Source organism: Anguilla anguilla, chromosome 18 (assembly GCF_013347855.1).
Source record: "Anguilla anguilla isolate fAngAng1 chromosome 18, fAngAng1.pri, whole genome shotgun sequence".
Classification (NCBI taxonomy): domain Eukaryota; kingdom Metazoa; phylum Chordata; class Actinopteri; order Anguilliformes; family Anguillidae; genus Anguilla; species Anguilla anguilla.
The window spans coordinates 593,632-610,748 of NC_049218.1; the positions used below are offsets into that span (position 1 = coordinate 593,632).

At 43.5% G+C, this 17,117-nt stretch overlaps 1 protein-coding gene across 32 annotated transcripts in view; it reads right to left on the reverse strand.

The window, feature by feature from the left end:
* Window positions 1-17,117, reverse strand: part of kcnma1a (potassium large conductance calcium-activated channel, subfamily M, alpha member 1a) — a 168,189-nt gene that overhangs the window by 71,077 nt on the left and 79,995 nt on the right. For all 32 annotated transcript variants that reach the window (XM_035400107.1, XM_035400104.1, XM_035400103.1 and 29 more), the window contains exons 4-5: window positions 6,018-6,111; window positions 3,899-4,010 (exon numbers count right to left, since the gene is read on the reverse strand). In XM_035400107.1, coding sequence (XP_035255998.1) covers window positions 3,899-4,010; window positions 6,018-6,111 — 206 coding nt within the window. The remainder of the gene's footprint in view (window positions 1-3,898; window positions 4,011-6,017; window positions 6,112-17,117) is intronic.

Genomic DNA, 17,117 nt, shown 5'->3' on the forward strand with positions numbered 1-17,117 from the left:
TAATGGGGCTGCAGTCTGAGTTAATCTGCACAGACTCCAGCGGTTAAAAGCCATCAGATCTGCAGGGATGAGGACACAGGGACGGCTTCATCTATGAGCTTCATTTACCGGCTAAATACACACCGGCTTTATGACACACATTACTCTCTGCTCTGGGGTCTATTTAGAGGCAGCATGAAATGACGTTTGCACAAAAGCCGGCGTTTTCACCCCTGTTTTTTAAGCATGTGCACTGGGTGGAGGGAACAGGGTATGATTCACAGATTACAGGAGTCTGAACACTGTCACAAATGTATGTGATTTACAGGAGGCAATGCCAGGGTAGTTGATAAAGGTCAAAATGAGAAAATGAAAATTATTAAAAAGTTCTGCACAGATACCAACACATACAACAGATACTAGTACAATAAGAATATGTGTATTTAGATATACCATTACATTACAATTGCAAGGTAGCATATAATTAAGATCCACCATTGTTGGTTTGAACACACCTGGATTTTTAAAAAGAGAAAACTAGATTAAACTGATTTTCACTTTACTTTAGGGTGAAAACCAGAAGGGCCTTAATGTTGTTGCTTTTGATCAACCAGTGTGCGAAACTTATTAGAGCCTTGACATTTTAAATAACAGTGCCCTCTAGTGGAAACGTCAGGAATGAAGCCATCGGTTATTAAGGAGGTTATTTAAGGAGTGTAACGTATTGAACACTATCTATTAAAATTATCTGGATGTCATTGATATCTCCAAGTGCAGAAAGAAAAACGGGATTTGGTCTTTAATTTATTGAACACAAAAATCTTGTCAGACATGTTATACAAAAATACAGCTGACTAATTTCCATCACATCAAGTCAAGTAACAATGTGACACCAAAAAAAAAAGTTTTAACTTAGGAAGCTTGTCTAGCAGTAGATTTTTACGAAATGGAAGATAATTTTTAATTCGTAAATCTATTAATAGCGTATTGGGTCATGCCTATTTTTGGAATACAGCTATACTCCTGAGGGAAAGACACCAGAGCGCTCTGCTAATCAAGCTAATGTTGATGCTGTAGCCCTGCTGGAGGGGGTCATGCTAATGACAGCCGTGTTTCTGAGAGCATGGAGCGGTTCCTCGGGGAACGGGGCCTGCAGCTCAAAGGGGTCACAGCGAGGTCACTACCGCTAGCCCCTACAGCGCGGTACTTAACCTCAAACGACTCATTAATATCCGGCAGTATAAATGGATTTAATGAAAATTTAATAATGGTCCTGTTCCTGAGCACATGGCTGATTTGTAAAACAAAATGTCATTTTTATGTACGGAAGAGAATGGTTAATGAGAATGGTAATGGCTTCATGCTCCTCACCAAAGTTACAAAGGTTATTTAATTAACTGATTTTATCAAGAACTACACTAAATTAACCACCAGATGGCAGCATAACATTGAGACTTTTTGGCACAAGAGACAGTGTATAAAGGCTAGTATAAAAATTCACATTCTTTCCCTCCACATATAATCCAGCAGAGTATATCCCCGTCAGTAAATGTCCTCATTTCCAAATGTGCAGTTAAAATTACAATGAATATTTCATAAATAAAATGGTTTCTCTTACCCACTACACTGTATGTGTGACCTATAATGTTTCATGTCAATAATCGTGAAAAACTGAAATTTATATTGTACTTAAAATCCTTGTGCAACTGGGCTGGGGGGCTGTGCAACTGGGCTGGGGATCTGTGCAACTGTGCTAGGGGACTGTGCAGCTGGGCTGGGGGACTGTGCAACTGTGCTAGCGGACTGTGCAGTGTGACTGTGCAGCTGTGTTGGGGGTCTGTGCAGTGTGACTGTTCAGCTGGGCTGGGGGACTGTGCAGTGTGACTTTGCAGCTGGGCTGGGGGACTGTGCAGTGTGACTGTGCAGCTGGGCTGGGGGACTGTGTCTGATAGCATGACATTGCATATTACTCACACTGCACAGTTTTAACAGTGTTACTGTAAAAAGCTGTTTTTAGCCATTACAGATACAGCCACGGGTGGCCCACTGAGTTAAACCAATTTGAGATCAGGAGTCATGACTCACTCTTGGTTCTGCAGCACAGCGCTGCCATTGGCTGCAGAATGAGCCTCAAGCGGAATGAATACCATCAGAGGCTGCAAAGGGCTTCAGCCCAGAGCACTTCCCATGCTGAATGCAGAGGGACAGCATCCAGGTCTGGGACTTGTAGTTCTGATCAAATGTGATTCACCCATAGCAGACAATGAAACATGTACATTAATATAGCGGGGTACGTTCAGCATACAGAACAGCTGTGTCAACCTATTGTTACTAGGTTATGCTAAGTATGTAGCACAAAAGCTACCTTCATAAATTTTCTAGCACTTTCAGGGAGTCGTTAGAGTTTTTGTCAAATCTAGAACTTGATTAGCTTCCTGGCAGCGGCAGCCTCAGCCAGACGTCCTGCCCCCCGCCTGCCCAACCCCTCCCCCCCCTGCTGCGTGCGTGCAGGTCGCCCTCCTTGCTAGCAGGACAGGCCGTCTGACAGGAACTCAGAGCGACTGGAAATCATTACTGTCTGAGCTGCAGCAAGCGTGGAGCGATTCACACGGTCCGGGGAGCACAGCGCAAATCCGCTAATCCTGTCAGCACAACCAGCGCCGCTGCATCTCCCACAGTCCAGCGCCCGCGACCGAGCCCGAGACCACGCCCTGCGTCGCCATGGACACGCCCTGTATCGCCATGGACACGCCCCGCGTCGCCATGGACACACCCCATGTTGCCATGGACACTCCCCGCATTGCCATGGACATGCCCTGCATTGCCATGGACACGCCCTGCATCGCCATGGACACGCCCTGCACGCTCTCCGAGTAGCACCCGGATAAGGCGAGTCTGCTCTGCAAAACACTACGAATGTTCTGGCACTGGCACACACTGGCACACAGTGGCACACACTGCCACACACTGGCACAGATCTGATTTCCCTAGAATCCTCCACCCTCCATGAGTAAAGTTATTGACCCTTACATATGAATTTTACACTGTACTGACGAGTTATGCGCAAGGACCAAAATAAATAATAGGTCCGCATGAATTTAAAATTATTAAATAAATCGTATGATTAGCTAACTCCCAAAACATGACAGTTCTACCATTAACTATGAAAGATTACTGAGTATATAAAAGTTGTAAATATACTATTACGTATCACATTATATCACTTAAAGATAAAAATTTACCAATTTATTTTCTGTAGTGTTCAGATTGACCGCTAGGTGGTAATATAGAGCTTTACAAGTGGCATGAACAGCTTGCAGGAACTCATAACACTGGACAGGAGGTGCTTCTGTTACATCAGCATTGCATGTCTTCCATCTGACTGCAGGCTGCAGACACCCTTTACACTGCTCTTCAACTTTGGGGCGATGGTGTGTCTGGATGACGGTTCCTTAGGCTCAGGGGCCTCTGATATGAGCGCTCTCACAGCAGCCCTCTCTCTCACAGGAGCTCTCTCTCACAGGAGCTCTCACAGGATCTCTCACAGGAGCTCTCACAGGAGCTCTATCTCTCACAGGATCTCTCACAGGAGCTCTCACAGGATCTCTCTCTCTCAGAGGATCTCTCACAGGAGCTCTCACAGGATCTCTCTCTCTCAGAGGATCTCTCACAGGAGCTCTCACAGGATCTCTCTCTTTAACAGGATCTCTCACAGGAGCTCTCACAGGATGTCTCTCACAGGATCTCTCACACAGGAGGTCTCACACAGGAGGTCTCACAGGAGCTCTCTCACAGGATGTCTCACACAGGATCTCTCACAGGAGCTCTCACAGGATCTCTCTCTCTCACAGGATGTCTCACAGGATGTCTCACACAGGCTCTGTCTCACAGGAGCGATGGGAAGAGGAGCAGGACTCACCCAGCCAGCTCCTGTTTAAATACACCGACACAAACACCGGCGGCACCGTGAAGAAGTCCACCACAGAGTTCACCTCCAGCCAGAACCACAGCTTATCATTGGCTGCGATGAACTGCAGGGGAAAACAGACACATTTAACTCAGTTAAATCAGACATGTTTACCCAGTTAAATCAGACATGTTTACTCAGTTAAATCAGACACGTTTACCCAGTTAAATCAGACATGTTTACTCAGTTACATTAGTCACGTTTACCCAGTTAAATCAGACACATTTACCCAGTTAAATCAGACACGCTTACCCAGTTAAATCAGACACATTTACTCAGTTAAATCAGACACGTTTACCCAGTTAAATCAGACACGTTTACCCAGTTAAATCAGACATGTTTACCCAGTTAAATCAGACAAGTTTACCCAGTTAAATCAGACAAGTTTACCCAGTTAAATCAGACACGTTTACCCAGTTAAATCAGACACGTTTACTCAGTTAAATCAGACAAGTTTACCCAGTTAAATCAGACAAGTTTACCCAGTTAAATCAGACACGTTTACCCAGTTAAATCAGACATGTTTACCCAGTTAAATCAGACAAGTTTACCCAGTTAAATCAGACAAGTTTACCCAGTTAAATCAGACAAGTTTACCCAGTTAAATCAGACATGTTTACCCAGTTAAATCAGACATGTTTACCCAGTTAAATCAGACATGCTTACCCAGTTAAATCAGACATGTTTACTCAGTTAAATCAGACACGTTTACCCAGTTAAATCAGACACATTTACCCAGTTAAATCAGACACGTTTACCCAGTTAAATCAGACACGTTTACTCAGTTAAATCAGACACGTTTACCCAGTTAAATCAGACATGTTTACCCAGTTAAATCAGACAAGTTTACTCAGTTAAATCAGACATGTTTACCCAGTTAAATCAGACACGTTTACCCAGTTAAATCAGACATGTTTACCCAGTTAAATCAGACACGTTTACTCAGTTAAATCAGACACATTTACCCAGTTAAATCAGACACGTTTACCCAGTTAAATCAGACACATTTACCCAGGTAAATCAGACAAGTTTACCCAGTTAAATCAGACATGCTTACCCAGTTAAATCAGACACGTTTACCCAGTTAAATCAGACATGGCTGCTGCGTGCACCGCTGCAGACAACAGCGCAGGAACCACCGAGCAGACACTGTGTGCCGTTTCATTTTTATTTTTTTATTTATGGCATATTTTGCATGAATTGTGCACATATTGCATGATTTAAAACGAAATAATTCTGCTGTACAACCACACTCTTTAGCAGATAAACAGACACTGACTCCAGGCCAGCTGGATTGCATCACGGATCATAAAATGCTAATTATTTCCATAATTAGTTTTGCTCTTTGTAAAATGTTATTTGATTTTGGGGTATGGAAAAATGGAAAATACAGTTAACAGGGGTACAGGAAACAGGAAGAACTCAAATAAAGGATTAATTTATTTCCCTCTGTTTTTGTGAGCTGGTGGGCTCTGTCAGATAATAAATAACAGCAATGACAGTGCTGGGGAACATGATGCCTGAGTGTCCACTCAAGGCCCTGAGAACCCACCGCTCTGAGTGTCCACTCAAGGCCCAAAAAACCCACCGCTCTGAGTGTCCACTCAGGGCCCTGAGAACCCACCGCTCTGAGTGTCCACTCAAGGCCCTGAGAACCCACCGCTCTGAGTGTCCACTCAGGGCCCTGAGAACCCACCGCTCTGAGTGTCCACTCAGGGCCCTGAGAACCCACCGCTCTGAGTGTCCACTCAAGGCCCTGAGAACCCACCGCTCTGAGTGTCCACTCAGGGCCCTGAGAACCCACCGCTCTGAGGGCTTCAGAAACGTTCTTCATACAGCCGCTGATTCAGACTTAGCAGCCACATAATTTGAGGTGCAATCAGGGCCTCTGATTTAGTAACTAAGGCCTGAGTCACAGCCCTGGATTCTGGAGTCTATTAATGAGCGCAAACGCATTTAAACTCAACCTGCAGCGCACTAATATAATGCCAGATACATAAATAAAAATACCATTTGCTATGTTTGCGATGGTGACAACACACACAACACAACGCATTTGAGTATCACTTACGCGCAAGCCAAAGTAAAGCAGGAAGAAGACATTGAAAGCCATGTCGATCTGTAGCGTGAAGTCCTTGTAGAAGTTCTGACAGGATTCTATGGGGCTGAGGGAGAAAAGCTTCATTTAGTTTGCAAGCACAGCATATCACATTCATAGCGCTACATTATCATCATCATTTTACATTTAGTAGTTTTTAAAGGCTGGACCACCTATGATTGACATCATAATGGGTCATGTGACATTGTTAACAAAACACACCATACGCACTAATACTAACATTATGGCATGCCATGGTCATACACAAATACTGGACTGAAATGTAGAAAATGCGTAGAAAATTAACTAAAGAACCTTTAAATTCATGCCTGAGAAATACTACCTCCGATTAATCACACAGATCAATTTAAAACAATGAGAGAAACACACAGAATACAAAATGTTTGAAAAACATTTTCTGCACAATATGAAATTTTTTTTGCTTGAAATGTTATGGACTGAATTCTAAAGGAGGTAAAAGCTACTTGTGATGCAAAGCTGGCTTCTGCTCAGAAATGAGATGTTAAGCACATTATTTAAGGGTGATGTTAAGCTGCACAGCTTGTACAGTAGTACCAATATGGCTCGTGATATACCGTGAGTGCAATTAGAAATGGACGGCTTCATTCCCCCATAGACGGTGGGAGTAGTTCAAATGCGGCTATTTCATGCATCAAGTGAATCTATGCATATTTTAAAATGTCAGAACGCATGAACTCTACATTTTAGTTTAGTCTCACTTAAACAATAAAGCATTTTGAACAAATGATTTCACACAAAAAATTGATGTTGCAAAACACTGTATAACAAAATAATGGGCCATATTACTGAATATTCAAGAGACTGTGAAATCAAAAACATAATTGTTAAATTTTTTATATTCCAGTTTGAAAATTTGAAAAGAATAAGCCCATAGCGCTTTACCTTGTGGTTTACTGAACACCTTAAAAAGTTAACGCACAGGCTCTTAAACTCGTTGTTTTTTTGTTTCAGGTTCCAGACAAAAATAAAAGGTAATGAAACCCCCGCCAGGCGAAGACGGCGCTTTAATGAGCCATCTGGCCTTCTCTGTGCTACAGGGCCAGTCCTCACCTTCAGCTCGCACTGCAGGGCTCCTCAAGACATTTTAAGACAGCTTAGCATGACACAGCTGCTGCGTAATGAAATTATTTAAATAAAGTTTAAGTCAAAAATTAAGGACAAATGTTGATTGAATCCACGCCTGAATTTGACTATAGCTCAGAAGAAACAAAGCCCTATCAGATTAATATCAGATGGGCTTGTATGCTCTTTGTATACAGTCTGGGCATGCTCACATCCATCAGGTCAGCAAACATGGCAGTGTGTCATAATGCAGGTCACACACAGCAGAAAATGAGGGAAACATTTTTTTAAAATTGTCTAATAAAATTTAAATGAACCTTGGTCTGAGAACAAGGGTATTCTCAATTCTCGTAACGGATTCTCAGTACAGCGGTGGAGGGGTGCAGCGATTGAACAGCAGTTATGTAAAGTACTGTGTTGTTGTTTTAAGCCTAAAGACAATTCCTCCTTTGTTCTTTATAGCCCCATTTTTGAATGTCCAATATTGAATTAAACCTGAACCAGGATCAATAACTAAAGCACCTACATTCAGTCTTATGAACTCACACAACAGGCCACACACAGTACTACAGGAGAGCCAGCGACTATTTCGCACACTACAGGCCACACAGTACTACAGGAGAGCCAGCGACTATTTTACACACTACAGGCCACACAGTACTACAGGAGAGCCAGCGACTATTTTACACACTACAGGCCACACTGTACTACAGGAGAACCAGCAACTTTTTCACACACTACAGGCCACACGCAGTACTACAGGAGAGCCAGCGAATATGTTACACCCCAAAGGAGGGCTTATTCAATTTAGCTGAATATATTTTAATTTTGACACAGTGAGTTGTTAAACTGTCATTATTACCACAAAGCATCCATCAATAAATGAGATCTGCTGATCACTTTGGGGAACTCACTGGAATAGTGCGGCTGGAGCAGGTAAATGGATTCCATTCACTGAACATAATTATTTGCTTGAGCATTTTTGAGTTTGGTGGTGGTGTAATTCAATTTACTTCAGAATGAAAGCCAATCCATGAAACTGTGAGAAATCATGTTCATGAGAAATGCCTTTATAGTACTTCAGGTGAGCCAGGTAAAACAGAAAAATATTTTTTGCATGATGATAAATTATATGAATAAACATTCATAAAGGAGGGGTACACCCTCGATTACATTAGACCCATACACTTGAGGAAGTTTCACCCATTTAGGCATTGACAGTTTACAACAGTTTACAACAAGGTGCATTTGGCACAGTGAGTAATATGTTAATGTGTGCGGTTGGGTGGCGGGTCCTCTTAAAACACCTCCAGTGTGTGCACGGGCCACCTGTGGCCAACAGCCGATACTGATCTGAGTAACAGGAAAATAAAGAATATCAAATCAGCCAACATTTGCATCAACAGAAGGAAAAATCTTTGAATGCCATGGAAAATAGACCAGCTGTCTTATGTGTACCAAACAAACACAATGAATTGCCTCACACTTGGTTCAATGTCACTTTGCATCCACCAATCACACGAGAGCTTGAAACACGCACCGCACAGCAGAACATAGCCCCACCCAGTCCTCACCGCCTCACCCTAGCTTCCATAGCCCCACCCAGTCCTCACTGCCTCGGCTAGCTTCCATAGCCCCACCCAGTCCTCACCACCTCGGCTAGTTTCCATAGCCCCACCCAGTCCTCACTGCCTCAGTCAGCTTCCATAGCCCCACCCAGTCCTCACCGCCTCAGTCAGCTTCCATAGCCCCACCCAGTCCTCATCGCCTCACCCAGCTTCCATAGCCCCACCCAGTCCTCACTGCCTCACCCAGCTTCCATAGCCCCACCCAGTCCTCACTGCCTCACCCAGCTTCCATAGCCCCACCCAGTCCTCACCGCCTCACCCAGCTTCCATAGCCCCACCCAGTCCTCACCGCCTCACCCTAGCTTCCATAGCCCCACCCAGTCCTCACTGCCTCACCCAGCTTCCATAGCCCCACCCAGTCCTCACCGCCTCGGCTAGCTTCCATAGCCCCACCCAGTCCTCACTGCCTCACCCAGCTTCCATAGCCCCACCCAGTCCTCACCGCCTCACCCAGCTTCTTACACCTCCTTTATCACCAGCTCTGTGGCGTCCAGCCGAACAGCTTAGACTCCCAATGGCATCAGGGACACTTTATCTTAGGAGGTCTAATATAGAGCAATGCTTCCTTCAGGTCAGTCACATTTCCCAGATGTTTTCTTCTGGGTCAACCTGGATTCTCATCACTCGCTAAGGGAAGAGCTATCCACACCCGACAACCACCAGCTGCACAAAAGCTCAAAAGTATTCACTCTGAGCTGTTATTATCATCATTATTAACTGCTATTATTTTAGCGTAATCTCATTTAATGGCCAAGTAGACAGGGACAGACTGGGTGTGAACATATTACAACTGACCCTGAAAATCTCACAAAACTTTCTAAATTAGTCTCAGACTTCATATCATTCTCAAAAGAGAAATCCTAAACACTACAGCTGACACAAATGCCTGCACATTTTGCAGATGTTTTACAGGTTCATTTTTAAAAAATAGAAATGGCCAGTGAAGGATGGATACCTAGCCAACAATACTGACTGCATCATACTGAAAATACTGAATTGAATCAAATTCCCAGTGGCAGTGCTTACCAAATATCAAGAGAAATATCTTGGTATTGCGATCACATGGAATTAAATAATGGCAAATGCAATATTGTGACACACATTTTACAACAGTGTACTCTAGTATTAGGACTCAATTTTTGACTAAACTACAGAGCCCTATTTCAGAAAACAGCCATCACTGATACCACCCAACCGTAGCCTGATACGAAGCATTTGAAAAACACACATTCACTATGAACACGTTGATAATCGCAATGTGCTATCCCAGTATTTTAAACGATACTTTCAATGAGTAAAAAAAATCATAAAAAAGTGTCCCAATAAAATCCCCACAGGACACACAGAATGAATAAATCTGTCTTATCAGTGGAGCAAAGGTGAAAAAAACATCTATTTATACATAAATATAAATGAAGCGAATAATAATTACAGAATGCATAATTTATGTACGTGCATTTCTTTACTGGCTCTTGATTTGGTTACAGTTTCAAAACACCATAAAAATTTCTTAAAATATATGAAAATCCCACACGGCTGGTAACCATTGAGTGAGTGACCATTTGCTCATTTATGATGCAGAGATGGCAGGTAATCCACCCCATGCATTTGTGAGCAGGTGCTTATATTTGCATCGAGGACCAGCAATGGCAGGCAGATGATTACTTTTGAACCGCAGTTAGTGCTGCTCAGTGAACTGGTTCTTCAAAAGCATCACGACACCCTTATATGGAAAAATGCCTCAATATAACATTTTTAGCGCCAGTTCTTCTATCAAATCTGTCTCACACTGTATTTTCTGTGAGCTGAGTGGAATATTAAAATTTAAGTGTCATTTGTCTGCAACTACTCATGGATATGAGACAGTACTAGTACAGTACTGGTGTGTGTGTGTGCGCGTGGGTGGGTGTTTGCGTGTGTGTGTGTGTGTGTGTGTGTGTGTGTGTATATGCACATGCATAGCTACTGAAGAAAGCACGATGTGTGAGGGGAAGATTTTATGAGAGCAGCTCGTGTGTAAACCCTGGCTGGCCGGTGCTTGTGGACTAAACAGGTGCCAGAAGTGAGATGTGCTGCTCTGCTTCTCTTATAGTGTGACTAGACGCAAACCCGTGAGGCTCCACAAAACCACCATGCAAAGATGTTCCGCTAAGCATTACTGCAGACAGGAGGCAATGCATACACTTAACCAGCATGTGAGTGACAGGCACTAGATGGTTTAGCGAACGGGACTGAAGTGGCTTAAGGTGGTGTAGTGGTAAATGGCAGTCACTGTCAGCTCATCCACGTCACATCTTTGTCAGTTTGTCTTGCCATGGTCACATGACCATTGCATGATTCCAATTCAACCTGAGGGTGAACTGCACAGCTTTGATGAATGAATTCCCCACGTGCCATCCCTGTACACATTACTATCGCTGTTACAGCATGTTTCCCTTCCGCCAGGGTACCTTTTTAGCATCAGAGCCGTGACACTGTCCCTGGCACTGACACCAGTCAGAATGCTGCCATCCTGAGCGCATTAACGGAAGTACTGCATCTGTGGGCAGATGGTTACAGCTGTACGGAGGCATCGCGTTTGTGAGCTGTTAATGGATCAGTGAGGGGTGAGGGGAGCAGAGCGCTACGGCTAAACCGCGCGGAGCAGAGCAGAGTGTATGGCTAAACCGCGCGGAGCAGAGCGTATGGCTAAACCGCGTGGAGCAGAGCAGAGCGTACGGCTAAACCGCACGGAGCAGAGTGTACGGCTAACCTGCGCAGAGCGTACGGCTAACCCGCGTGGAGCAGAGCGTACGGCTAACCTGAGCGGAGCAGAGCGTACGGCTAACCCGCGCAGAGCAGAGCGTACGGCTAAACTGCGCAGAGCAGAGCGTACGGCTAAACCACGCAGCGTACGGCTAACCCGCGCAGAGCACAGCGTACGGCTAAACCGCGCGAAGCAGAGCGTATGGCTAACCTGAGCGGAGTAGAGCGTACGGCTAACCCGCGCAGAGCAGAGCAGAGCGAACGGCTAACCCGCGCAGAGCAGAGCGTATGGCTAACCGTAAAGCCTGCATCCCAGAGACCCAGGAACCCCCCTGGGGACAGAGATGTGTACCACGGCCTAGTTAATGCATCACTGACTGATTTAGGGCAAAGCGCTGCAGCTAAAATAAGAACAGCAGCACCTGCACAGGGCCTGCAGAAATAAAAAGCATTCTGGGGACGCTAAAAATAACCCCGCTTTTTTATTTCTCCTCCGTGTGGCCCGCGCCTCCCCAAGGGAAAAACGATACACCGGTGGTTTCCTGTTTCATCGCCACGGACTACAGCAGCAACGCACTGAGCACAGGGGCTACGCACTGAGCACAGGGGCTACGCACTGAGAACAGGGGATACGCACTGAGCATGGGGGCTACGCACTGAGAACAGGGGCGACGCACTGAGCATGGGGGCTACGCACTGAGAACAGGGGCTACGCTCGCTTCGCACTGAGAATGGGGGCTACGCACTGAGAATGGGGGCTTCACACCCACAATAGGACACCTGTATATGAACCAGAGAACAGCACAAGAACCAGAGAACAATACAAAACCATGGAGCAGCAGGTGGTATCAGGTACGGGCACTTAAAAGCACCGTCTGGCCGCAAAATGAAGCAAGACAGCAGACAGCGGCCAAATGCAGGGCGGCCAGGAGCCAGATAAAATGGAGGCCGCGAGGCCGCTGCAGCACACGGGCGTGGGGTCTTCACCCAGAGCCTGAGGAAGGCCCGGAGATCGCAGCGCGCAGAAACCCTTTCAGAGCGCAGTCGCTTTCTATAATCCCCACTCAGGAAGCCTAATTCCCCCAGGTCTCCCGCTCCTGGGCTGGGTTTCGCTGCCAAGCTGAATCTTTTCTTCACTGTCACTTCCACCGGCTCTGAGCTTCTTCCAGCTCAGCCATTTTCACATCTTACCCAGTAAATAAACCCCAGAGTGCTGCCTGCGTGTTAACTGGCAGCATTAACGCAAATAGGGCCACAAGCAATGAAGGGAATGTGCTTATTTCACCTGATACTCTCCTGTCAAAGCGAGGTTTTCCACACCTGCACACTCCACCAGCTCAAGCTTCGCCTGGCTTCTCCAGGTCTCAGTTCTCCATTCCCCCCAAACTCAAAGATCCACGAAAACGGTACGGCGCTACATCACGAGTGTTGCAAACCATCAAAATGGCCGCAGCGTGTCACTGAACCCTAAAGGCTAATTCAAACCATAGGTACTTTTGAAAACATCTGATAACTCACTTAAAATTGAAAGTCAAGATCATGAATTCAATGATACAAATGCAAAATAAGTTAGAGGTCATTTAATGAAAATCGTTTTATGGTCATAGGTACCCATGCTACTATAGAAAATTTTTAGCGTGTCCAAAATACAAAAAGAACCAATGTCCTAACCTTTCTTTAAGCTGCTGAACACAGCCGTAAACTTGCCTCAACCCTCAGACTTACCGTTTTCCTAACCCTAACCCTAATTTGAGCCCTAAAACCTAATTGAAACCATTGGTACTTTGGAAAACAACTGATTACTCATTTAAAATTGTTGAAAAACTAAGTCAAGATTGTGAATTCAATAGTACAAATGCTAAATAATATGTTTGAGGCCATAAAAAATGTTTTCCCTGAAAAAAAAAAATGCATATACTCTATATCGTTTTATGGTCATAGGTACCCATGCTACTATAGAAAATTTTTAGCGTTTCCAAAATACAAAAAGAACCAATGTCCTAACCTTTCTTTAAGCTGCTGAACACAGCCGTAAACTTGCCTCAACCCTCAGACTTACCGTTTTCCTAACCCTAACTCTAATTTGAACCCTAAAACCTAATTGAAACCATTGGTACTTTGTAAAATGACTGATTACTCATTTAAAATTGTTGAAAAACTAAGTTAAGATCATGAATTCAATAGTACAAATGTTAAATAATATGTTTGAGGCCATAAAAAATGTTTTCCCTGAAAAAAAATGCATATACTCTATATCGTTTTATGGTCATAGGTACCCATGCTACTATAGAAAATTTTTAGCGTGTCCAAAATACAAAAAGAACCAATGTCCTAACCTTTCTTTAAGCTGCTGAACACAGCCGTAAACTTGCCTCAACCCTCAGACTTACCGTTTTCCTAACCCTAACCCTAATTTGAGCCGTAAAACCTAATTGAAACCCTTGGTACTTTGGAAAACAACTGATTACTCATTTAAAATTGTTGAAAAACTAAGTCAAGATCGTGAATTCAATAGTACAACTGCTAAATAATATGTTTGAGGCCATAAAAAATGTTTTCCCTGAAAAAAAAATGCATATACTCTATATCGTTTTATGGTCATAGGTACCCATGCTACTATAGAAAATTTTTAGCGTGTCCAAAATACAAAAAGAACCAATGTCCTAACCTTTCTTTAAGCTGCTGAACACAGCCGTAAACTTGCCTCAACCCTCAGACTTACCGTTTTCCTAACCCTAACCCTAATTTGAGCCCTAAAACCTAATTGAAACCATTGGTACTTTGGAAAACAACTGATTACTCGTTGAAAAACTAAGTCAAGATCGTGAATTCAATAGTACAAATGCTAAATAATATGTTTGAGGCCATAAAAAATGTTTTCCCTGAAAAAAAAATGCATATACTCCATATTGTTTTATGGTCATAGGTACCCATGCTACTATAGACAATTTTTAGCGTGTCCAAAATACAAAAAGAACCAATGTCCTGATCTTTCTTTAAGCTGCTGAACACAGCCGTAAACTTGCCTCAAACCTCAGACTTACCGTTTTCCTAACCCTAACCCTAATTTGAGCCCTAAAACCTAATTGAAACCATTGGTACTTTGGAAAACAACTGATTACTCATTTAAAATTGTTGAAAAACTAAGTCAAGATCGTGAATTCAATAGTACAAATGTTAAATAATATGTTTGAGGCCATAAAAAATGTTTTCCCTGAAAAAAAAATGCATATACTCTATATTGTTTTATGGTCATAGGTACCCATGCTACTATAGAAAATTTTTAGCATGTCCAAAATACAAAAAGAACCAATGTCCTAACCTTTCTTTAAGCTGCTGAACACAGCCGTAAACTTGCCTCAACCCTCAGACTTACCGTTTTCCTAACCCTAACCCTAATTTGAGCCCTAAAACCTAATTGAAACCATTGGTACTTTGGAAAACAACTGATTACTCATTTAAAATTGTTGAAAAACTAAGTCAAGATCGTGAATTCAATAGTACAACTGCTAAATAATATGTTTGAGGCCATAAAAAATGTTTTCCCTGAAAAAAAAATGCATATACTCTATATCGTTTTATGGTCATAGGTACCCATGCTACTATAGAAAATTTTTAGCGTGTCCAAAATACAAAAAGAAGCAATGTCCTAACCTTTCTTTAAGCTGCTGAACACAGCCGTAAACTTGCCTCAACCCTCAGACTTACCGTTTTCCTAACCCTAACCCTAATTTGAGCCCTAAAACCTAATTGAAACCATTGGTACTTTGGAAAACATCTGATTACTCATTTAAAATTGTTGAAAAACAAAGTCAAGATCATTAATTCAATAATACAAATGCAAAATAATAAGTTTGAGGTAATTTAATTTAAAAAAGCCAAACTGGACACACAAAGGTTCACCGAAAACTAATGTAATCCCCACCACCTAGACTCAAGCCCAGCACACGAGCCTGTCTCTGCCAGTGCAGTGCAGAGTACTACAAAGTAAGCCAGTACAAGCTGAGAAACTGGTACATGAATGGTATATATACTAGAAAACCTGAGTATATGAATATAAATAAATGTGTGGAGAAGCCTTGAGCAATGTCTGAATAATCATCTTTGCAACTACTGTGAGCCACCAGCCAGGGCTTTATATAGACTGAGCTGCAGGAGTCAGGACAGAAAGAAACAACTGGAGTGGAAAAAGGAAGCATGTGAACAGGAACACACATAAGGGCTCATTTAACCCTCACTGGTCCCAGACTATTTTCACTATTTCTAGTTCTTTTTGTTATTTTTATTATAGGCCTATAATGCATTATGAAGCATTACATGTATAACACAAACTGATTTACTGTTTTGTCTTATCATAGATTCATATTTGAAGACTGTATACTTGGCAGTAGGGCCTTAAATAAAGCAGAAAAATTAAAAGTGAATTAAAATATAATTTATTGATTAACCATAGTACAACATAAGACAGAAGGCCTATGGATGTACAAACTTGTTCTCACAGTTCTTGGGCATTAAGAGATACCAAAGAAATACTCACCCCCACATAAATAAACACCTAAAAAGGTTTCTCATTTCAAAAAATATTCTCAGATATTTCCGCTGTGCTACTGATCAAATAAAATTCCAGTGTAGTATTAGACAGAAGGGCTCTTTGTATTCTTTCCCTTGCCGGGGGGGTGGGGGGCTGTTGGACCCGTCTGTTTCACGGCAGCAGTGATCATGTGACTACAGGAGGCCTGACTTTAGACCAACTCTTGCTGAGAAGCACATGAACATGTTTCTTTATTCACAAATAAAGAGTCTCAGGAGTTCAGTGACTAGCTGAAACACAGTTTGCACTGGTAAAGTTAATGAACGTGAGGGACACTTTGGCTGCAGAGTTGTGTGTGGTGTCGGAGCTGCAGGGAAGGTAATCAATGCACACGGCCCTGATACTGACTCTCTCATCGTCCCCCAGAAACGCTGTTTACTGCGTCCTGCCGAGTGGCCAAATAGATTTATCGAGTGAGGTTTTCCAACACTCCGCTTAACAAATTATACCCTAACCTGGCCACTGACGCGCTGTGAACAGTAAACCTGGCCACTGACACGCTGTGAACAGTAAACCTGGCCACTGACACGCTGTGAACAGTAAACCTGGCTACTGACACGCTGTGAACAGTAAGCCTGGCCACTGACACGCTGTGAACAGTTAACCTGGCCACTGACACACTGTGAACAGTAAGCCTGACCACTGACACGCTGTGAACAGTAAGCCTGGCCACTGACACGCTGTGAACAGTAAACCTGGCCACTGACACGCTGTGAACAGTAAACCTGGCCACTGACACGTTGTGAACAGTAAGCCTGGCCACTGACACGCAGTGAACAGTAAACCTGGCCACTGACGTGCTGTGAACAGTAAGCCTGGCCACTGACGTGCTGTGAACAGTAAGCCTGGCCACTGACACGCTGTGAACAGTAAACCTGGCCACTGACACGCTGTGAACAGTAAACCTGGCTACTGACACGCTGTGAACAGTAAGCCTGGCCACTGACACGCTGTGAACAGTTAACCTGGCCACTGACACGCTGTGAACAGTAAGCCTGACCACTG